Genomic DNA, 23,503 nt, shown 5'->3' with positions numbered 1-23,503 from the left:
TTCAATGGTGCACCTGTAGAAGTTGGTGAGAGTTTTTACAGACATACCAAACTTCTTGAGTCTCCTCAGGAAGTAAAGTTTTTTTCGGAGAAAGAAGGTGTTGAGCTTGTCAGGGAGCAAGGCAACAGGAGGTGCATCAATGCTATTCCTCCCCTTGTAGTTATATGACCGTGCCAAGAGACAAGGTTTCTAGAGAGAAGGCCAATTAGCTCTGAAGTTTCCTAGAATGATAGTTGCTATCACGATAGCAAAGATATACACTCACCTAAAGGATTATTAGGAACACCTGTTCAATTTCTCATTAATGCAATAATCTAATCAACCAATCACATGGCAGTTGCTTCAATGCATTTAGGGGTGTGGTTCTGGTCAAGACAATCTCCTGAACTCCAAACTGAATGTCAGAATGGGAAAGAAAGGTGATTTAAGCAATTTTGAGCGTGGCATGGTTTTTGGTGCCAGACGGGCCGGTCTGAGTATTTCACAATCTGCTCAGTTACTGGGATTTTCACGCACAACCATTTCTAGGGTTTACAAAGAATGGTGTGAAAAGGGAAAAACATCCAGTATGCGGCAGTCCTGTGGGCGAAAATGCCTTGTTGATGCTAGAGGTCAGAGGAGAATGGGCCGACTGATTCAAGCTGATAGAAGAGCAACTTTGACTGAAATAACCACTCGTTACAACCGAGGTATGCAGCAAAGCATTTGTGAAGCCACTACACGCACAACCTTGAGGCGGATGGGCTACAACAGCAGAAGACCCCACCGGGTACCACTCATCTCCACTACAAATAGGAAAAAGAGGATACAATTTGCACGAGCTCACCAAAATTGGACAGTTGAAGACTGGAAGAATGTTGCCTGGTCTGATGAGTCATGATTTCTGTTGAGACATTCAGATGGTAGAGTCAGAATTTGGCGTAAACAGAATGAGAACATGGATCCATCATGCCTTGTTACCACTGTGCAGGCTGGTGGTGGTGGTGTAATGGTGTGGGGGATGTTTTCTTGGCACACTTTAGGCCCCTTAGTGCCAATTGGGCATCGTTTAAATGCCACGGCCTACCTGAGCATTGTTTCTGACCATGTCCATCTCTTTATGACCACCATGTACCCATCCTCTGATGGTTACTTCCAGCAGGATAATGCACCATGTCACATGACAATGAGTTCACTGTACTGAAATGGCCCCCACAGTCACCAGATCTCAACCCAATAGAGCATCTTTGGGATGTGGTGGAACGGGAGCTTCGTGCCCTGGATGTGCATCCAACAAATCTCCATCAACTGCAAGATGCTATCCTATCAATATGGGCCAACATTTCTAAAGAATGCTTTCAGCACCTTGTTGAATCAATGCCACGTAGAATTAAAGCAGTTCTGAAGGCGAAAGGGGGTCAAACACAGTATTAGTATGGTGTTCCTAATAATCCTTTAGGTGAGTGTATGTTGCATGATACATGTGCTTTTGAGCTGCTCTACAGCTAACATTAAATAGATCTACAGCCTTGATTTAACAGCGCTACAGCCGAGACACATGACACATGAAATGACAAATGTGACAATCTAATTCATTAAATATATTTTATATTGCCCTTTTATACAGTAGTAGTATGTGCAACCTTTACAAATGATATGTTCTGTAACATTTGTGTGTTCCAGGCGGACCTCAGTTGCAGTGTAGAGGAGGGTTCCATAGGGTTCTATGGCGTCACCAGTCACTACATTGGAACAGAGAATGTCACTCTTTCGGTCTCCACCAAGGTCTGCTCCTTTGGAAAACAAGTAGTGGAGAAGGTGGAGGTGAGCACATTTTTAAAGCTATATATATATTCACAAATGTGTATTTGCTACTAAATCAAATTGTATTTTCCTATATGAGTGCATAGCCTAGGTCTTTTGGCACTGGACCAGTAACTGATTTCTACATTGTCATAGTAATGAGACTGGCTAGTAAATGATCATGGTGGTGTGAGACTGGTGTAGAAATAGGAAAGACTATTAAAATATACCACAATCGACTGTGGTTCCCCTGCTTGTATACAGTATGTTATGGTATATACCACAATCGACTGTGGTTCCCCTATTTGTAAATGTTTACGGTATATACCAGAGTCGACTGTGGTTCCCCTATTTGTATATGTTTACGGTATATACCACAGTCGACTCTGGTTCCCCTATTTGTATATGTTTACGGTATATACCATAGTCGACTGTGGTTCCCCTATTTGTATATGTTTACGGTATATACCACAGTCGACTGTGGTTCCCCTATTTGTATATGTTATGATATATACCACAATCAACTGTGGTTCCCCTATTTGTATATATTATGATATATACCACAATCAACTGTGGTTCCCCTATTTGTATATGTTATGATATATACCACAATCAACTGTGGTTCCCCTATTTGTATAGGTTATGGTTTATACCACAATCGGCTGTGGTTCCCCTATTTGTATATGTTTACGGTATATACCACAATTGACTGTGGTTCACCAATTTTGTATTTTCGTTGTGACAGAACATACACATTTTTTCTCTTAGCCAATGATTTCATAAAGTTCTATCAAATCGCATAAGGTATCTAATTCATTTATTTAGTAAAACAAATTGTAACATTGCAGCAAGAAAGACAACTACTAATGGAAAACAAAGGACAATGCTTGCTTGCTTACTGAAATAGTTTATTCCAAATGATTATGATGGAATTACCGAACACTGACACAGACTGTATACTACATTATCATAATGTGGTAGGCAGTCTTGTATTATTATCAGGGTAATATTCAACAGAAAAAGCAACTACATTTTCATGAACATTTTAGCCATGCTATTAGATCCTGGTAATGAAACCATGAAGTACATAATATATATATTTGTCTGCTACTGTGTGTCTTTCAGACAGAGTATGCCCATATGGAGGGAGGGAAGTGTGTGTATCACATCCAGAGGTCTCCCATGTGTGAATACATGATCAACTTCATCCATAAACTGAAGCACCTCCCTGAGAAATACATGATGAACAGTGTACTGGAGAACTTCACTATACTACAGGTATTCTGTTCCACTACTTGTTATGGTAATTCCATCAATAAGAACTTTTAATGAAAGTACAGAGACAAAATAATCTTGGCTCAATTAGCAGTTTATTACTGGCAAGGAGAGATGTGTCAAAAGCTTAAAGAATCCTGTGAGGAATCTCTTTTGAAAACATAGAACAGTCAGTATTTATCACAGTTAAAAGGGGTATGGCAAGATACTGCTTTTTCATTCTCTAAAGACAAGATTTGTTCCTTATCCTTTCTGCCCCCACTTGTGTCCTCCTCCATCCTATCATGAATATTTACACAAGTAGGGCCAGGGGGAACTTCGTAAAAGACAGTCACCACATTGCTGAAAACAAAGGACAGATACCCGCATTGGTTTAGGCAGATTAACAGATGGTCAGAGAACCCAATGAGCCACTGATATCATTCAGACATGTCACAAACAAAGACCAGAGTTACATACCAGGTAATAGAAAAGCATGTACATTAGTTCAAGAAATTCCATAACATACTACAACTACTCTATAGTACTACTACCATACTATGGTACTACTACCACACTATAGTACTACAACTACACAATAGTACTACTACCACATTATGGTACTACTACCGCACTATAGTACTACTACCGCACTATAGTACTACAACTACACTATAGTACTACAACTACACTATAGTACTACAACTACACTATAGTACTACCACCGCACTATAGTACTACCACCGCACTATAGTACTACTACCACATTATGGTACTACAACTACACTATAGTACTACTACCACACTGTGGTACTACTACTATACTAATATGCTACTAGTTCACAAATATCTTCTGTGCTTTACTACTGCAATAAGACTGCAATACACTGATGTACTGCTACTGTTGTGCTACAGTGCAGAATTGTACTGTTACCAGCATAGGAATTTCACGGCGGCCACGATGCCCATGGCCATGATGCCCCGAAAATCATTGTATGCCCTATAGCCACCATGGCCTTTGTGTCCCTGCCACTGTGAAAAACCTGCGGTCAGCAATTTGTTCGAAAGTTTCTTTGTAGTTCGCAGTTGAGAACAACCACAAGAACGGACTACGTGCAGGTAAGCAAGTTAGCTATTTATCGATAGATAGCTGACTTATTTAGTGAGTACCTGAATCAAACTTCTGTTCATGCGCAATTGGGAGGTGGGACAGATCCGACCTCAGAGTGGGAGAATAAACCTGAATGCTTTTTGAAAGCTCAGAGAAGTAACGTTAGGTTTGGCATCACTCAGCATGGGAGCGTTTGTGGTGAAAGATCACAGAACAATAACTACTTCCTCCGCTCTCAAAAAAAGTCTGTATATTTATTTAGGTCATACTCATTAGCGCAGGTGATTTTGATGTTAAAGGATACTTTGCGGTTTACTTTTGGGTAACTGAGGTAATGTTAGCCTTCTATCTAGCTAGCCTTAACGTTATTTAACTGTCGATATCGTAGCCTGTTGGTTGTTGTCATATGAACGCTCCCAACTAAAACCTCTGAAATAAAACAGATTCCAGAATCTATAAAAATGTTGATGGAGGAGAAGATGTAGATATTAAAGGATTAAAACATGACAATTTAACTTTTTTTGTGAAAAGAACATATCAGATCTAATGAGTTATTATTCAAAATATGATATTAAAAAAAGTGAATAATGTTTGTTTTTATGCCATGCATGTTTTTTTCTTATCAACAATTCAAGTTGTTTATTTGTAAGCTCCAAATCCTCTAATTTCACTCAATGGCTTTTGTGCCCTAAATATTTTTGTGAAACCCAAGGCCAAATGGCATAGCCCCTAAAATGATGAGATTCCAAGCCTGACTGTTACCCTATTATAACACACTGTAATGCTATCACAAGACTACTATTCTACTACCATACTGGAATAGCTGGCTATTCAACCACTATACAGCACCACATTACTATAGTGCTATTACTACGACGTTCTAACACACTATATTGCTACACTACTGTGCTTATAGTACGTCTACAACCCTTTGAACCTGGTTGTCTTATAGTTGTTTTATAGTGCTTATAGTGTTCACCCCTTCAACACGTACAATCAATGTCATGATGATAGTAGTCTTTGTGTGATTACAATGGGTTAGGGTTAGGACATCAACCATTTAGAAAATCTATGTATTCAATTTGAATGTATCATCAACAACATCTAGTTACCATTGGCCTGCTGACCAAGATCCTGTCCTCATTCCTGCATTAGTTTACATTTGATTTCACATTCTAACCCGGGCTCGAAAGTAATCCCGAAGGTGTCCCGTCATCCCGGGGACGATAAAAAATAGGTCTGGGACTGTTCAACACAGACTTTGGGACGATTACAGGACGATAGGCCAGAAAAATACAAAATACATTCACCAGTGGTTCCATACTAACATGCTTAAACACAAGGCTGAATATTTAGCTTATAAGTTCATTAACAATTAATAACTGCGTCACATTACAAGTGCTGCAATGCGGTCATCAGGAAGATGGCAGCGTACCTAGTGTACACCAACCTCCAATCCACACCTGATGACAGCGTTTTTTTTGGTAACTTTTTGGTAAAAACTCAACTCGTCGTGTTTGGAGGAGAAAGAATGCTGAGTTGCATCCAAAGAACACCATACCTACTATGAAGCATGGGGGTGGAAACATCATGCTTTGGGGCTGTTTTTCTGCAAAGGGACCACGACGACCATGTAAAGGAAAGAATGAATTGGGCCATGTATCGTGAGATTTTAAATGAAAACCTCCTTCCATCAGCAAGGGCATTGAAGATGAAACATGGCTGGGTCATTCAGCATGGCAATGATCCCAAACACACTGCCCGGGCAACAAAGGAGTGGCATCGTAAGAAGCTTTTCAAGGTCCTGGAGTGGCCTAACCAGTCACCAGATCTAAACCCCATAGAAAATCTTTGGAGGGAGTTGAAAGTCTGTGTTGGCCAGCAACAGCCCCAAAACATCACTGCTCTAGATGAGATCTGCATGGAGGAATGGGCCAAAATACCAGCAACAGTGTGTGAAAACCTTGTGAAGACTTACAGAAAACGTTTGACCTCTGTCATTGCCAACAAAGGGTATATAACAAAGTATTGAGATGAACTTTTGTTATTGACCAAATACTTATTTTACACCATAATTTACCAATAAATTCATTAAAAGTCCTACAATTTGATTTTCTGGAGAAAAAAAATCTAATTTTGTCTGTCATAGTTGAAGTATACCTATGATGAAAATTACAGGCCTCTCTCATCTTTTTAAGTGGGAGAACTTGCACAATTGGTGGCGGACTAAATACTTTTTTGCCCCACTGTATGTCTCTTCAACAATGGATGTGTGTAAGGTGGACTCTTCTCATTTTCTGCTATTGTTTAAGTTCAACACCGTATAGAGCTGGCTATTTTCAGTTGTTTTACATACGATGATCCTAATATTATGAATCATGGTGTTTGAAAGAGAATTCACACCCTCCTTGGTTTCACATGTTTCACCATGTGGATAGAAATAAGAAAAATGGTTATTGTTGTGAAATTGCAAAAATATACTTAATTTGATAAATTTAGACTGTATTTTTATAGATTGTTAATGCAGTATTATCTTACAATATTTTCTGTTTTGACTGTTTTCATCTGCCACATGTATAGTTATATTTGCATTGTGTTTAGTAGCCTACAGACCAATGACAATGTCCTCAGTAACCTACAAACTAATGACAATGTCCTCAGTAACCTACAAACTAATGACAATGTCCTCAGTAACCTACAAACTAATGACAATGTCCTCAGTAACCTACAAACTAATGACAATGTCCTCAGTAACCTACAAACTAATGACAATGTTCTTAGAAGCCTACAGACCAATGACAGCGTCCTTAGAAGCCTACCGACTTGAAAGCCATATCTTTTTAAACCAGCACAGCCTGTGATATTTGTGTTGCCTGTGGTTTGTTTCTCTCTGAACTCTTTGATCTGTGTTCATGTCGTCCCTACAGGTTGTATCTAACAGAGAGACACAGGAGACTCTGCTCTGCATCGCCTTTGTGTTTGAAGTGTCCACTAGCGAGCATGGAGCTCAGTACCATGTCTACCGTCTGGTTAAAGATTAGTCCTCTCTCAGAGAGCTCAACTGAGCAACCTGAGTTTAAATGTTATTCTAGGTGCTAACCAAGACAGAGACAATTCTACATGAATTCTGCATTCTGTGCCCCTATTCCAGTCATTTATGTCTGGTGTTCATCCTCTTATTTTTTTCTGCTCTAAGCATCGGAATACCTGGAACACTTATGTCAAGAATTGTTCTTACAAAAAACGGCCTGAACATTTGTGATCTCTGCATTCAAAAACAACACTATTGTGACTTGCATTCTAAAACATCACTATCATTGTGCTAAAAGTTTAAAATCCACGCTATCAAAACCTTTATGTATGCATTCTTAAAACGAAACACTACAGGAAAGCTGTTGTGATGTTACTATTTCAAAACAACAGTGTTATGATTTTAGCATTCTAAAATGTTAGTATAGGAAAACCACTCTGGTCGTTTGCAAATGCTTGTTGCGAAAAAGCTGGTATGAAATGCTTGTTTGGATGCTGTTACAACCAATTTTGTGATTAGAATTTACACCTGTTGCACAAGACTAAAATAACACCCATTCCAACCGAAGTCCAGTGTGAGCAATCCATGTTCATGAAATAAAAAATATTCCAGGTGATTTTGCTAGGCAACATTGCACAGTTACATACTTTTAGAAAATAATTGTAATTGTTAAGGGATTACTAGTAAGCTACTATATTTGGCACTATGAGACCAAAAATATAAACTTTTCAGGCTCAGAAATTAAGACCATAGAGCTTGACACTAAACATCACAAAATCCTGACAGCTAAATTCAATTGTTCCACTTCAAATAGAAAGAAAAATGCATTCACTGGGCCTTTATGTTAGCCCACTATAATTTCTTTATTCACAACTATACATAACCCACAAAATAATGAAACAAAACTTTGTCATAAGTTCATGCTTTGTAATGTATTTCAAAATAGCCAAACAAAAATGACACTTGTCAAAATAAGTATTTCACAAAATCACAAGTATGAAGCCTTTGTAGTCTAACATTGTTTGACGAGTGCAATGCAATGATCTGCTTCCTAAAAGTTGGATATTTTACTCAATAAAAGAGGCTATGGCCAACAACATACAGCTCCAGAAAAAATTAAGAGACCACTGCACCTTTTTCTTTCCTTTCCACTTTTGAGTGAGGAACAGAATTGTTGAATTTGCAGTGGTCTCTTAATTTTAACCCTTCTGTAGCTGTGTGTGTATATTATATTTTTACTTATAATGGTATATATGTATATATATACACACCATTATAAGTAAAAATGAACCCCTTCAGTGGGGTTGTAACACTCTTAAAGCGCCGTGCAACCTGATGTAGTGCTAAATTGACATTTACTTTGTAATTTAGCAGACAATTGATGGAATGACAGTGATCCTAAAACCCAAGACATCTTCTTTGAGAAAGATGGTATTGACTGGTCAGACCTGGTTTTGTAAAGTTTATAAAAACATACACCTGCTTACTGACTCTGAGTCCTCTGTTCTGTTGAAAATTCGTAAATGAAACAAGTAAAACGACGAGAGCTGTTTGAAAAGCCAAAAGCACCAAGTTAACACTGGGTTTGTGTCACCAACTCAAAACCGTCACAAGCAGCGGATATGAACTGTCTAATCACTGTACACACGTCAGTACATTTCTAATCATTAGTCCAGGAACAAAACTATTAGTACAGACCAGAGCCTCCCTGGTACTAGACTGGTGCCCTGTTCTCTATAAACAGCTCTTATTGTCAGCTCTATAGCTTTTACATTTCATGTGTATTGTCCATTCATGGGGGATGTCATAGGAAGTTCATAACCTGAGAATTTCAAAATCGGTTCTATCATGAGTGTTAACAGACCAATCAGTCAGGTCCATGTCTTGTGTTAGATGGGTTAATCCACGAGTGGATTTGAATTGCTGTTCTCAACAGTACCACTAGCTGTCGCTCTGGCCTGTAATTTAGACACACATCTGAGTATACAGAAGTCAGGGATATGCTGTAGGAATGTGACATGAACATGATCTCTGTGAATGTACTCAGATATGCTGTAGGAATGTGACATGAACATGACCAATGAATGTAGTCAGTTATGCTGTAGGAATGGGACATGCATGATCACTGAATTTAGTCAGATATGCTGTAGGAATGTGACATGGACATGATCTCTGAATGTTTAAACTGCTGTATTTGTATTATATGTTATATAATAGTGTTGAGCCTTTGTAAATGTTTTTGACATTTTTTATTTACTTTAAAGTGGTTTAGCAGATGGTCTTATTCAGTGCAACTTAGTTTGTGCATTCACTTATTTATTTGACCTTTTATTTAAAATGTGGAGTGTAGATTAGTTCATTATAAATATACTACTACTGCCATTGAATTAGTTTGAAATAATGTGATTTCAAGCAGGTACGTCTCCTTTCTAATGATGGAGAAAGCACCTCATTGCCACAGAGCTTCAAAGTGTTCTTCAGACACAAGGTACCAATAGTTGAAACTCTTACAATCTTCTGTTGCCAAGTCAGTGAATGGGGTTGTATGATAAACTGCGGAGAGCGATATAAGAAAACCTGACTGTAGTTTGCCAAAACACACCTGAACATCCCATAATTCTTCTGAGACAATCTCCTGTGGACAGGTGTGACCAAATTCAAGGGTAATTCAAGGGACCAAATTGGAGTGCACAACTCTATCTTTACAAAAACAAAATGGCGCCTTCAAAGAAAAGAACCCCGTTCCCAGAACCAAACAGACAAGGTCAGTGGTTAAAGCAAGGAATGCCCTTGACTGAAACTTCCCACAGCCCCATTAGGATGTTGTGGGGGTGATTACACTTGTTTACAGGGTCAGTCCAGTCCCCTTGTTTATGGGGTCAGGGGTTCCTAGGGGAAATATATTTTTCAGTAGGACCGAGAGGCAAAAATATGTTTCCCTTTTATAGGGATATTCTACTTCAAAATGAATGTAAACACAAAATTTGCTTATATTAATTAAAAGCTGTCAAAATAAGTATTTCACATAATTTTGTAAGATTTAATTTGGCTATTTTTAAAATCTGCATTCCTAAAGAAAAATTTTAAAATGCTGTTGAATTAAATTAACGTATTGGATCATGAATATATCATATGGGTCATAGTTTAACACATCTTTACAGGGATGCTCCATACAGTTTACATAGGTGGTGCTTTGTCACTGAATGTGGGGGCTTGGCGATCAGCGAAGTGTTTATATGCAGTTAAATCCTGTTGTAAGCAGATGAAAGGTTAATTTACTATATTCAAACTACAAACACCAAGGGCACGATGGTAACACAAAGTCAGTGTTTCTAAGCACAGACGGGTTAGGGTTACTACCAGGCTTGGAATTTCGTCATTTTAGGGGCAAGGCCATTTGGCTTTCGGTTTTACAAAAATGTTTAGGGCACAAAGGCCATTCAGTGAAATAAGACGTTTTGTAGCTAACAAATAAACAATTTGAAAAAAACATGCATGGCATAAAAACATGTATGTTGAATAATAACTTACTATAAATGATGTTTTTTCCACATAAAAAGTTAAATTGTCATGTTTTAATCCTTGAAATTACATTTACTCCCCCTAAAATGTTTTATAGATTCTGGAATCTGTTTCATTTCAGAAGTTTTAGTTGGGAGTGTTCACATGACAACCACAAACTGGCTACGGTATTGACAGTTAAGTAACGTTAAGGCTAGCTAGCCAGAGGCATAACATTACCTTAATTACCCAAAAGTAAACCGGGAGGTGTCCTTTTACATCACAATCACCTGTGCTAATGAGTACAACATAAATTTGATACAGGTCCAAAATTATTTTGACTTTAGACATGTAGAGTACCTCTGAAATTCCCACTCCTGTGTATTTTACTAATAAGACTTCTCACTGGGAGGATAGGCCAAGTACTTCCAGGGGTCCTAGTGCCCCTGATTTGGAACCAATGATATCAGTGACATGTTAATAAAGTGGATAAACAGTCGTCGCTAGGATCCCTGACCGGGACAGAAAGTATTGGGTTTTGAATACACGGCGAACATATCTATGTACACGCTAGTGGCCTACACGTCTACATTGTCATAATGCGCGATCGGAATTATAGATGAATATATCGGGCAATTTTTTTATTATTATTATTTTTGTTGCATTTGAGATCCGGGACTATATCCCTGGACGCCCAGGGCTAACGACGCCACTGTGGATAAATATACCTACACGTTATTGCCCAGTGCTCCTATACTTCTTTGTAATGGGTCTAATCATTGAATTTAGCTGAGGAGAATTCTTATTAATTTAATATGATCTCTGTAGGATCTAAGTGGTCCAAGTCAAGATTTGTCTTATAACATTCTATCATCTATTACAGACCTGGGCAAGATAAGGCCCCCGGGCCGAATCCGGCCCGTTGAGTCATTCTATCCGGCCCGCGATCCAAAACTTTAAAAATAATACAAAATAAAAAATCCCTAACGAGGTCCGCAGATTACGTTACTTTATTTACTGTTGCATATTTATTTATTTTCAAATTAAAAGTCCCGTGGCACTCCCAGTAATAAGTACAGCAGTATCATACTGTCTGTTTAAAATACCCTTAAGTTGAAACAAGGTTTTTGCGTTGCTATGATACGTAGGGACCAGCACCACAATCCACGCGCGGAAGTTATCATTTGTACGTACTATACGCAATTGATGGCTAGCGATCTCTGGAAATAAGCTTAAGAAAAGTTGATAACGAAAGCAGGGTATTAAAAAAACTATTGACAGGAAAATATTTATTTTTCAGATGATGCAGGTAAAGCAACTTGCTTAATATGTTAAGCTAACGTCAAAGTTTTTAAAGAGTACAATTTGCAGAGGCACTTACAGAGCAAGCATGCAGCGAAATACAAAAACTGTCACCCGATGCTAAAATTCAACTAGTCCAAGCGCAGATGCAGCCTCAATGATGAACATCTTGCAGCAGTACCGCACACTGCTTCAACAGAAATGACTCTTGACTTCACCACACTTGTCAACGCCCATACGAGGCTCTTCTGTTCATATTGAGTGAGTAGCCCTAAAAGTGGATTTCTTGGGTCTGGGCGGCTGGAATCGCTGTCGTGAAAAGCACGTAGTACAAATAATATACTGTATGAAGTTAGATGATGGCAATTATACCAACATTTGCTTTGAGTGAAAATCTTCAGAAGTGATTTCATAGACTTATGTCTGCCCTAATAACTATTATACTTATATAACTGTTATACACTATACCTTATGTAATGTAGCTTAACCAGTTGAATTGAAAGTTAAGTTTTAAGGCAAATATGTGTTGCAATATTTCTGTTGAGTAATAACCCTAAAAAGGGATTTGTTTGGCCTTTGCCTGCCATAATAACAGTTGTTAACAGAAAATAATTTAATAAAGAACATTGTTAAAGTAAATTAAGTTCAATTATGAAAACGGTGTTGCATGAAAAATAAATGTGCATAAATATAATATGCAAGTTAACAGCGTTAGCTATGTTGTGTGTTTTTTAGGCATGTTGGTTAAAAAAGTAATCTGGCCCACAATGCTTTCTAGCATTTTCAGTGTGGCCCCCCAGTGAAAAATATTGCCCACCCCTGATCTATTATCTTGTAGTCTGGCACAATGCAAACGAGTAGTTATGTTTCCTTCTGATTGTATAAAAAAATCACAGTATGTCGAGCAAAGCTAAAATGGCAGGTTTCAGTACAGGGGCTTAATGAGCTGATTCTGTGCAGATGCAGAGGGAGAGAGGGATTCAGTCAATCCACCTAAAGGCCAAGCAGAAATGGTTTAATGTCAAATCCCTTTGTGATCTCAAAAGCAAAATGACTTGTAAAAGAGGAAGCACAACTTATACTCTGCCATACATGAGAAACTATTTCTATATCATGTCCATCGAAGCATCAAAAAACTGTTCATCTAAATCTGACCCCTTTCCTCAACCTCTTTGTAAGAATTAGGTTCATTTTCTACATAGTGTCATCTGATCTTTTTGGATGGATATGTTGACAGATGACCTTCACTATATATTGGTCACAGCCGCAGATGAAAGCAGTGACAAGGGTTGTCAGTTCTCGACCCAGCTGAGATGTACAGGAATGTCTCTGAAAGAGGGAAGAATCTGGTTAGCTGGTTGATTAGGTTAGTGTCTGCTCCACAGTCAAGACAGAGACACAATTGAAAGTGTGTGTTGGTGGTTATAGTGTAATTATACTGAAATTGCTCACTTTGAGAAGTACCTAACCCTAATCCCAGGTTATTGAGAAAGTGAAGTCATATTGTTTAAACATTTTTTATTGGTGGATAGATGGATCTCACCTGTTCTCTCCATGTTATAATGCCAGATTCTGGGATACATTGATATCACCTGTTCTCTCCATGTTGTAATGCCATATTAGTGGATACATTGATCTCACCTGTTCTCTCTGTTATAATGCTCTAGACCTGAAGTGACATGTGGTCCTTCCTGGTTGTTTCGTTGACAAACAGAGACTTGGCCATCCCCAGCTGAAGGCACACATATTAGATCTATAAATCACCTCCATTGCAATACATTCATATATATATATATAATCTTGAATATACTAGAATCAATGTCTTACAATACATTTCATATACAATAAATACTCATGGAATATCAACTATTTATTGACTGTTAGTCAGATAGCTGGCTGTATGTGAGTAGTCTGCTAGCTGATTATACTGTGTGTACATAAATTGTTTACTATGACATATATTGTGTATCAAGCTATTCATTTAGGGTCATACTGCTGGCCACACACACACCATCGGTCCTCTGTCAGCAGTTGAATCACTTTTTGACAACTGCTGATGTAAAATGGCATTTGTAAATACATTTGATGGATTGATTGAGTAAAACAAAATCTGGCTACAGGACTATGAGAACTAATGTACTTGTCGTCTCAATTACAATTTTCAATTTAAATTGGTACAGAAAAATAGGTTTTGCATTGCAAAATATGCGTATATGAGGAGCAAGGCGGGGTCCGGGACCAAGGCTTATATGAGGAGCAAGGCAAGGTCCAGGAGCAAGGCATATATGAGGAGCAAGGCGGGGTCCAGGAGCAAGGCGTATATGAGGAGCAAGGCAGGGTGCAGGATCAAGGCTTATATGAGGAGCAAGGCGGGGTCCAGGAGCAAGGCGTATATGAGGAGCAAGGCAGGGTGCAGGATCAAGGCTTATATGAGGAGCAAGGTGGGGTCCAGGAGCAAGGTGTATATGAGGAGCAAGGCAGGGTCCAGGAGCAAGGCTGCGTCCAGGAGCAAGGCGTATATGAGGAGCAAGGCTGGGTCCAGGAGCATGGCGTATATGAGGAGCAAGGCTGGGTCCAGGAGCAAGGCGTATATGAGGAGCAAGGCTGGGTCCAGGAGCAAGGTGTATATGAGGAGCAAGGCTGGGTCCAGGAGCAAGGCATATATGAGGAGCAAGGCGGGGTCCAGGAGCAAGGCATATATGAGGAGCAAGGCGGGGTTAAGGAGCAAGGCAGAGTCCAGGAGCAAGGCGTATATGAGGAGCAAAGCAGGGTGCAGGAGCAAGGTGTATATGAGGAGCAAAGCAGTGTCCAGGAGCAAGGCGTATATGAGGAGCAAGGTAGGGTGCAGGAGCAAGGCGTATATGAGGAGCAAAGCAGTGTCCAGGAGCAAGGCGTATATGAGGAACAAGGCAGGGTCCAGGAGCAAGGCTTATATGAGAAACAAGGCAGGGTCCAGGAGCAAGGCGTATATGAGCAGCAAAGCAGGGTGCAGGAGCAAGGCGTATATGAGGAGCAAGGCAGGGTGCAGGATCAAGGCTTATATGAGGAGCAAGGCGGGGTCCAGGAGCAAGGCGTATATGAGGAGCAAGGCAGGGTGCAGGATCAAGGCTTATATGAGGAGCAAGGTGGGATCCAGGAGCAAGGCGTATATGAGGAGCAAGGCAGGGTCCAGGAGCAAGGCTGCGTCCAGGAGCAAGGCGTATATGAGGAGCAAGGCTGGGTCCAGGAGCATGGCGTATATGAGGAGCAAGGCTGGGTCCAGGAGCAAGGCGTATATGAGGAGCAAGGCATATATGAGGAGCAAGGCGGGGTCCAGGAGCAAGGCATATATGAGGAGCAAGGCGGGGTTAAGGAGCAAGGCAGAGTCCAGGAGCAAGGCGTATATGAGGAGCAAAGCAGGGTGCAGGAGCAAGGTGTATATGAGGAGCAAAGCAGTGTCCAGGAGCAAGGCGTATATGAGGAGCAAGGTAGGGTGCAGGAGCAAGGCTTATATGAGGAACAAGGCAGGGTCCAGGAGCAAGGCTTATATGAGGAACAAGGCAGGGTCCAGGAGCAAGGCGTATATGAGCAGCAAAGCAGGGTGCAGGAGCAAGGTGTATATGAGGAGCAAGGCAGGGTCCAGGAGCAAGGCGTATATGAGGAGCAAGGCAGGGTTGGGGAGTAAGGCGTATATGAGGAGCAAGGCAGGGTCCAGGAGCAAGGCGTATATGAGGAGCAAGGCAGGGTTGGGGAGTAAGGCGTATATGAGGAGCAAGGCAGGGTCCAGGACCAAGGCAGGGTTGAGGAGTAAGGCGTATATGAGGAGCAAGGTAGGGTCCAGGAGCAAGGCGTATATGAGGAGCAAGGAAGAGTTGAGGAGTAAGGCGTATATGAGGAGCAAGGTAGGGTCCAGGAGCAAGGCGTATATGAGGAGCAAGGAAGAGTTGAGGAGTAAGGCGTATATGAGGAGCAAGGCAGGGTTGAGGTGTAAGGCGTATATGAGTAGCAAGGCGGGGTTGAGGAGTAAGGCGTATATGAGGAGCAAGGCGGGGTTGAGGAGTAAGGCGTATATGAGTAGCAAGGTGGGGTTGAGGAGTAAAGCGTATATGAGGAGCAGGGTCCAGGAGCAAGGCGGGGTAGATGTCATCCTGCCAGGCCCCTCCCAGTGTGCTGCTACTGCTCTGTCACCTAATTCAGCCCTGTGTGGGCCCTAATTCAGCCACGTGTGGGCCCTAATTCAGCCACGTGTGGGCCCTAATTCAGCCACGTGTGGGCCCTAATTCAGCCACGTGTGGGCCCTAATTCATCCACGTGTGGGCCCTAATTCAGCCACGTGTGGGCCCTGTGTCTGTGAATTCTGACCTTTTTCACAGTGCTTTGCAGACTTTTCTGTTGCCAGAGGTTGTAGAGGACAAGAGAGGCTGCCTTACTGGCCTTTTGGAACAACCTGAGAGAGAAAGAGAGAGAGAGGCTGCTTTACTAGCTTTGTGATAGAGAGTTAATATAAAAAAGACAAGAATTATGATTTTTCAGAAAAGGTCTAGATGTCAGGAAAACATATACACCTTTACCTTGGGCCACACTAATATCGAACATGCACATATCTTGGTCTCAAAATAAGTTCCACAGGTAATTTCAATATGGCTGTGAATGAGCTGAGAGACAAGGCTAGGATGGCTTTTTATGCCATGAAAAGATCTGTCCAAATCGCCATACCACCTAAAACATGGTTAAAAATATTCAAGTCAATCATATAACCAATTGCGCTGTATGGCAGTGGGGTGTGTGGTCCCCTTTTCGATCGAGACTTTGAGAAATGGGATAAACATTAGAAATGTTACACACTGAACACACACTGAACTTCTTCTAGTACTGAGGAAAGGAAAGAAAGTGGTCTCTTAATTTTTTCTGGAGCTGTATATTCCCCAAAATGCATAAGAAATATGAAGAATTTGAGAGCCTATCAGATAAAGAAAAAATGCTATACTTAATAGGAGAAAAACCCAACTGCTCACTTTTCACAGCCAGATTTGCGACAACCTGCCATAACCTTAGGGACAGCCAGCTGAAGACTATATGCTTTATTTTTTCTTTATTTATTATTATTCTATTTAATTTTTTTGGTGTGTGTGTGTGTGTGTGTGTGTGTGTGTGTATGTATGTATGTATGTATGTATGTATATACGTATATTAGGGGTTTCAAAGTTAAATTAATTTAAAATACTTAACGCCGTTAAGATTTTTGTCACTGTTAACAATACATTTTTTTGGAGCCACACCGCCATCCAGTAAGAGCTTGACTCTACTGGGAGCTGATAGGATTGCGCTGCTATCAGGCATTTATTGTTTACCAGTAACTGTATTGGCGGTTGACTTGACCAGAGCATTTTACAGATGTTCTTTTCAGTATATCATTGGAGAGTTTGCATTCATGTTGTGAATCGTGTTTACTCTGCACTAGTTTAATAACAACAGCCTAAGAATGCGTTAGTAGGCTGCACATACATTTGTGCAATTGATGTGAGGAAATGGAAATATCTCTACTTGCGTCCCGCACCCCAGTCTCACTACAAAAACCCATCAAACTTGAATGCTAGCCATGGCTCCCCTAGCTCTGTTGCATGAATCCACCTGCTAATACTTTGCTTGTAGCATGGTAAGTTGTCATTAATTAATGTTTATGCTAATCTGAGCTAAGCATTAATGTTTCCTCCAAAGCATATTCTCATAGTGAAATTAGCAAACAACTGTGCTCTGCATGAATTACAGATGTACCCTGATTTGATGTTTGTATATAACAACTCTTGCCACCATGACTACCTTATGCCATTGCCTGTTCAAGTAGCCTACCTCATGCATTTTGTTGAATTTGGGAAAAACTACATAGAGATACTTCATCTTTCAGGAAATCTAATGTTTACAGGCATTCACCTGAACTCCATTCTAACTACATTTCAGCCTAAACATCGAAGGACAATACCTTGACCAGTTTAGGTGTGATTCAATGGGTTAAATGCCTGCACACCATGTTGCTGTCCAGATACGAGTGGGTGAGATGTGTTTTATACAGTAGCCTAACGTGGCAGATTGCGTTAATCAAGAAAGCAATATGAGATGGAAAGATTCGGTTTACATTTACATGGGCTACATTTAAATGCGGCCAGTTATTGTGGTAAGTTATGGACTGACATTGCATGTATATTAAACAAAATTAAGGGCTGTGACAACTTGCATTTATTTAATTCCAAGTCAAGCACTGTCCATAGTTTGCAATAAAACAAAGTATGTCTTTACCATTACGAACCGCTTATTAAACTGAAATGTATATAAGTGTATTATGGGAAAAATCTGAGGAATGAGGAAAAGAAATCCAGAAAATCACATTGTAGGATTTCTTATGAATTTATTGGTAAATTATGGTGTAAAATAAGTAATAATTAATATTATAATAATTTTGGTTAATTTCAGTACTTTGTTATATACCCTTTATTGGCAATTACAGAGGTCAAACATTTTCTGTAAGTCTTCGCAAGGTTTTCACATACTGTTGCTGGTATTTTGGCCCATTCCTCCATGCAGATCTCCTCTAGAGCAGTGATGTTTTGGGGCTGTTGCTGGGCAACACAGACTTTCAACTCCCTCCAAAGATTTTCTATGGGATTGAGATCTGGTAATTGGCTAGGCCACTCCAGGACCTTGAAATGTTTCTTACGAAGCCACTCCTTTGTTGCCCAGATGGTGTGTTTGGTATCATTGTCATGCTGAAAGACCCAGCCACGTTTCATCTTCAATGCCCTTGCAGATGGAAGGAGATTTTCACTCAAAATCTCACGAAACATAGCCCCATTCGTTCTTTCCTTTACATGGATCAGTCGTCCTGGTCCCTTTACAGAAAAACAGCCCCAAAGCATGATGTTTCCACCCCCATGCTTCACAGTAGGTATGGTGTTCTTTGGATGCAACTCAGCATTCTTTCTCCTCCAAACACAACAAGTTGAGTTTTTACCAAAAAGTTTTATTTCGGTTCTACATCTGACCATATGAATTCTCCCAATCCTCTTCTGGATCATCCAAATGCTCTCTAGCAAACCTCAGACTGGTCTGGGCTAAGCAGGGGGACACGTCTGGCACTGCAGGATTTGAGTCCCTGGCGGCGTAGTGTGTTACTGATGGTAGCCTTTGTTACTTTGGTCCCAGCTCTCTGCAGGTCATTCAATAGGTCCCCCCGTGTGGTTCTGGGATTTTTGCTCACCGTTCTTGTGATCATTTTGACCCCATGGGGTGAGATCTTGCGTGGAGCCTCAGATCGAGGGAGATTATCAGTGGTCTTGCATGTCTTCCATTTTCTTATAATTGCTTGATTTCTTCACACCAAGCTGCTTACCTATTGCAGATTCAGTCTTCCCAGCCTGATGCAGGTCTACAATTTTGTTTCTGGTGTCCTTTGATAGCTCTTTGGTCTTGGCCATAGTCCCTCCAGCATGTCCTAGGTCTTCCCTGGGGTCTCCTCCCGGTGGGCGGGACCGGAACACCTTCCCAGGAAGGCATTCCGGAGGCATCCGAAAAAGATGCCCAAGCCACCTCAGCTGACCCCTCTCGATCTGGAGGAGCAGCGGCTCTACTCTGAGCTCCTCCCGGGTGACCGAGCTTCTCACCCTATCTCTAAGGGATTGCCCGGCCACCCTGCGGAGAAAGCTCATTTCGGCCGCCTGTATCCGGGATCTTGTCCTTTCGGTCATGACCCAAAGCTCATGACCATAGGTGAGAGTAGGAACGTAGATTGACTGGTAAATCGAGAGCTTCGCCTTGCGGCTCAGCTCTTTCTTCACCACGACAGACCGATACATCGACCGCATTACTGCAGAAGCTGCACCGATCCGTCTGTCAATCTCCCGTTCCATCCTTCCCTCACTCGTGAACAAGACCCCTAGATACTTAAACTCCTCCACTTGAGGCAGGCACTCTCCACCAACCTGAAGTGGGCAAGCCACCCTTTTCCGACTGAGGACCATGGCCTCGGATTTGGAGGTACTGATTTTCATCCCCACCGCTTCACACTCGGCTGCAAACCGTCCCAGCGCATGCTGAAGGTCCTGGTTAGAAGGGGCCAACACGACAACATCATCTGCAAAGAGCAGAGACGAAATTGTGTGGTCCCCAAACCTGACACCCTCCGGCCCCTGGCTGCGCCTAGAAATTCTGTCCATAAAAATTACGAACAGAACCGGTGACAAAGGGCAGCCCTGCCGGAGTCCAACATGCACTGGGAACAAGTCTGACTTACTGCCGGCAATGCGGACCAAGCTCCTGCTTCGGTTGTACAGGGACATGACAGCCCTTAGCAAAGGACCCAGGACCTCATATTCCCCAAGCACCCTCCACAAGATGCCGCGAGGGACACAGTCAAATGCCTTCTCCAAATCCACAAAACACATGTGGATTGGTTGGGCAAACTCCCATGAACCCTCCAACACCCCGTAGAGGGTATAGAGCTGGTCCAGTGTTCCACGGCCCGGACGAAAACCACACTGTTCCTCCTGAATCCGAGGTTCTACTATCGGCCGTAACTATGATTGTTGTTTTTCACTGTTCACTGTTTATTTTGTTTGTTTGTTTTGCCATTAATTTTTATATATATTGATGCTTGCTTTGGCAATGTATCAATCAATCAATCAATCAAATGTATTTATAAAGCCCTTTTTACAACAGCAATTGTCACAAAGTGCTTTACAGAGACACCCGGCCTTAAACCCCAAGGAGCAAACAACAGTAGTGTTGAATTTCAGTGGCTAGGAAAAACTCCCTAAGAAGGTCGAATTTTAGGAAGAAACCTAGAGAGGACCCAGGCTCAGAGGGGTGACCAGTCCTCTTCTGGCTGTGCCGGGTGAGATATTAAGAGTCCAATTGGAATAATAAATACATTTCTCCGGGCTAAATCCAGAGTCTATTTGATTTTAGACTAGGTCAGAAGTATGACCAGGTGGACAGGGACAGCAACGGGCCCCCCAAACCAGGTAATCCGCAGATGTGGACCAGGACCTCATCTCCTCCTAAAATGTAAAACTGGAGGAGACTGAGAAAAGTTAGTAGTGCATTCCTCATATCCCCCAGCACAATAATATAGCAGCGTAACACCTTGGAACTGAGACGGGGGGGTCAGAGTAAGAGAGAGAGGTTGTCTTACTAGCCTTATAGAACAACCTGAGAGAGAGAGGCTGTCTTACTAGCCTTATAGAACCACCTGAGAGAGAGAGAGAGGCTGTCTTACTAGCCTTATAGAACAATCTGAGAGAGAGAGAGAGAGAGAGAGAGAGAGAGAGAGGCTTACTAGCTTACTGTCTTACTAGCCTTATAGAACAACCTGAGAGAGAGAGAGGCTGTCTTACTAGCCTTATAGAACAATCTGAGAGAGAGAGGCTGTCTTACTAGCCTTATAGAACAACCTGAGAGAGAGAGAGAGAGAGAGAGAGAGAGAGAGGCTGTCTTACTAGCCTTATAGAACATCCTGGGAGAGAGAGGATGTCTTACTAGCCTTGTAGAACAACCTGAGAGAGAGAGAGGCTGTCTTACTAGCCTTATAGAACAACCTGAGAGAGAGAGAGAGAGAGAGGCTGTCTTACTAGCCTTATAGAACAACCTGAGAGAGAGAGAGAGAGAGAGGCTGTCTTACTAGCCTTATAGAACAACCTGAGAGAGAGAGAGAGAGGCTGTCTTACTAGCCTTATAGAACAATCTGAGAGAGAGAGAGAGGCTGTCTTACTAGCCTTATAGAACAACCTGAGAGAGAGAGAGAGAGAGAGAGAGAGAGAGAGAGAGAGGCTGTCTTACTAGCCTTATAGAACATCCTGGGAGAGAGAGGATGTCTTACTAGCCTTGTAGAACAACCTGAGAGAGAGAGAGAGGCTGTCTTACTAGCCTTATAGAACAACCTGAGCGAGAGAGGCTGTCTTACTAGCTTTATAGAACCACTATTTTTCGGTATTATGCTTTTCATTTCTAGCAATTCTCTCAGGAAGCACAACCGGTAGTTTCTCCAGAAGATATTTAACCCTAATTCTCATTCTCTCCCTTCAATGAAATGTGACTGCTTCTAGGTTCTACCAGAGCATCTAATTTGCCCCTACTGCCATGGAAATGGTCACTCCATAACATCCTTCTCTGAGGTTTAGGGGAATAGGACAAAAATAACAATGGTTCATTTTGCCAGACTGCATAAATGGAGCCGGCCAGGAACGTGAATGTCTCTTACTGAGGGGTGATTGAGTGAGTAACTGACTAATCCTTTGCTAAATAGTGTAGTGGTTGGAAATGTGGACTTCCATATAGGCGACTGCTGTTCGAATATCGCCACATACAGAACTATGCATTTAGATTTGTTCAGGATAGACAAAAACTTCGCTGGCCACAAATTTCAGTGGCTACGTTATAGTAAGCCTAAAATAAGACTGTTTACAGTTATATTGCGACTATTTCTGATGGATTTTCGAAGCACACATCCGTGCAAGCTTTTTGGGGTAATATAAACCACAAACCCTTGCTCAGTAAAAGAGGAGGGGTTTCCATGATTCTCTCGTCTTTTCACTTGATGAAAAAGTCAGTTATCTTCACCCTTTATTGATAGTTATTATATCAATGCCATTCACAAATGAAAGAAAAATGACGGTTGTTGTGCCATGAAATTAAATAGCTTTGGCAGTGTAAACTTCATTTTCAGTCTTGCGAGAAATTGTTCAATTCTTATGAATATTCCAAGTAGTAAGTTAGTGCTGTAGATACTAGTAAGCCTATTACTGGCTAATAAGCTGTTAAAACGGCCAGTGGCAAAAGCCATACATTTCATATATGCTATTTGTGTTGAAAGTAAACTAAATAAGAAACATTAGTTCATTTTACACAATGCTTTATGGTGTCTAGCTAAATATAAAAATTTGGCATGATGTTAATGTGTGACAAAATTATCTAATGTCGAGACGCAATTTTATGACAAGGTAGTATGTCCCAATCGCTCCCAATTACTGGCAGACTAGCTTACTATATAAAAAACAATACATAATTCACCATAATCTGCGAAGTATGTGCTTATGGTACGTAGTATGTAATATGCGATTTGAGATTCAGCCAATGCTTTCGAATTTACATAGTATTTCACACAGCGTAGTGGTTGGCTATTCAGCTGTCATTGTTTTTAAAGACATTTTAATGAAACGAACCAGCCATGGAGTGATTCTAAAGAAACGAACCAGCCATGGAGTGATTCTAAAGAAACGAACCAGCCATGGAGTGATTCTAAAGAAACGAACCAGCCATGGAGTGATTCTAAAGAAACGAACCAGCCATGGAGTGATTCTAAAGAAACGAACCAGCCATGGAGTGATTCTAAAGAAACGAACCAGCCATGGAGTGATTCTAAAGAAACGAACCAGCCATGGAGTGATTCTAAAGAAACGAACCAGGCCTGGAGTGATTCTAAAGAAACTAATCAGGCCTGGAATGATTCTAAAGAATCAAACCCGCCCTGGAGTGATTGGAGTTTATTGTTTTCA

General features: G+C 41.1%; 2 protein-coding genes across 4 annotated transcripts in view; one reads left to right on the top strand and one right to left on the bottom strand.

Moving 5' to 3' along the window:
• The window catches only part of LOC105007719 (transcriptional enhancer factor TEF-5), a 44,461-nt gene extending 36,902 nt beyond the window's left edge, over nucleotides 1-7,559 (top strand). Inside the window, exons 11-13 of the mRNA XM_034295852.1 lie at nucleotides 1,663-1,803; nucleotides 2,908-3,060; nucleotides 7,075-7,559. Coding sequence (XP_034151743.1) covers nucleotides 1,663-1,803; nucleotides 2,908-3,060; nucleotides 7,075-7,188 — 408 coding nt within the window. The 3' untranslated portion in view covers nucleotides 7,189-7,559. The remainder of the gene's footprint in view (nucleotides 1-1,662; nucleotides 1,804-2,907; nucleotides 3,061-7,074) is intronic.
• A 5,169-nt stretch (nucleotides 7,560-12,728) lies between these two features.
• LOC105007718 (plakophilin-1) overlaps nucleotides 12,729-23,503 on the bottom strand; it is a 37,882-nt gene continuing 27,107 nt past the window's right edge. For all 3 annotated transcript variants that reach the window (XM_013136182.3, XM_013136184.4, XM_013136183.3), the window contains 3 exons: nucleotides 16,323-16,407; nucleotides 13,623-13,713; nucleotides 12,729-13,310 (listed from right to left, as the gene is read on the bottom strand). In XM_013136182.3, coding sequence (XP_012991636.1) covers nucleotides 13,645-13,713; nucleotides 16,323-16,407 — 154 coding nt within the window. In that variant the 3' untranslated portion in view covers nucleotides 12,729-13,310; nucleotides 13,623-13,644. The remainder of the gene's footprint in view (nucleotides 13,311-13,622; nucleotides 13,714-16,322; nucleotides 16,408-23,503) is intronic.

This window comes from Esox lucius, chromosome 12 (assembly GCF_011004845.1).
Source record: "Esox lucius isolate fEsoLuc1 chromosome 12, fEsoLuc1.pri, whole genome shotgun sequence".
In the NCBI taxonomy this organism is placed as follows: domain Eukaryota; kingdom Metazoa; phylum Chordata; class Actinopteri; order Esociformes; family Esocidae; genus Esox; species Esox lucius.
Note: the sequence above shows the minus strand (reverse complement) of the source record. Positions and strands in the feature narration are given on the sequence as shown.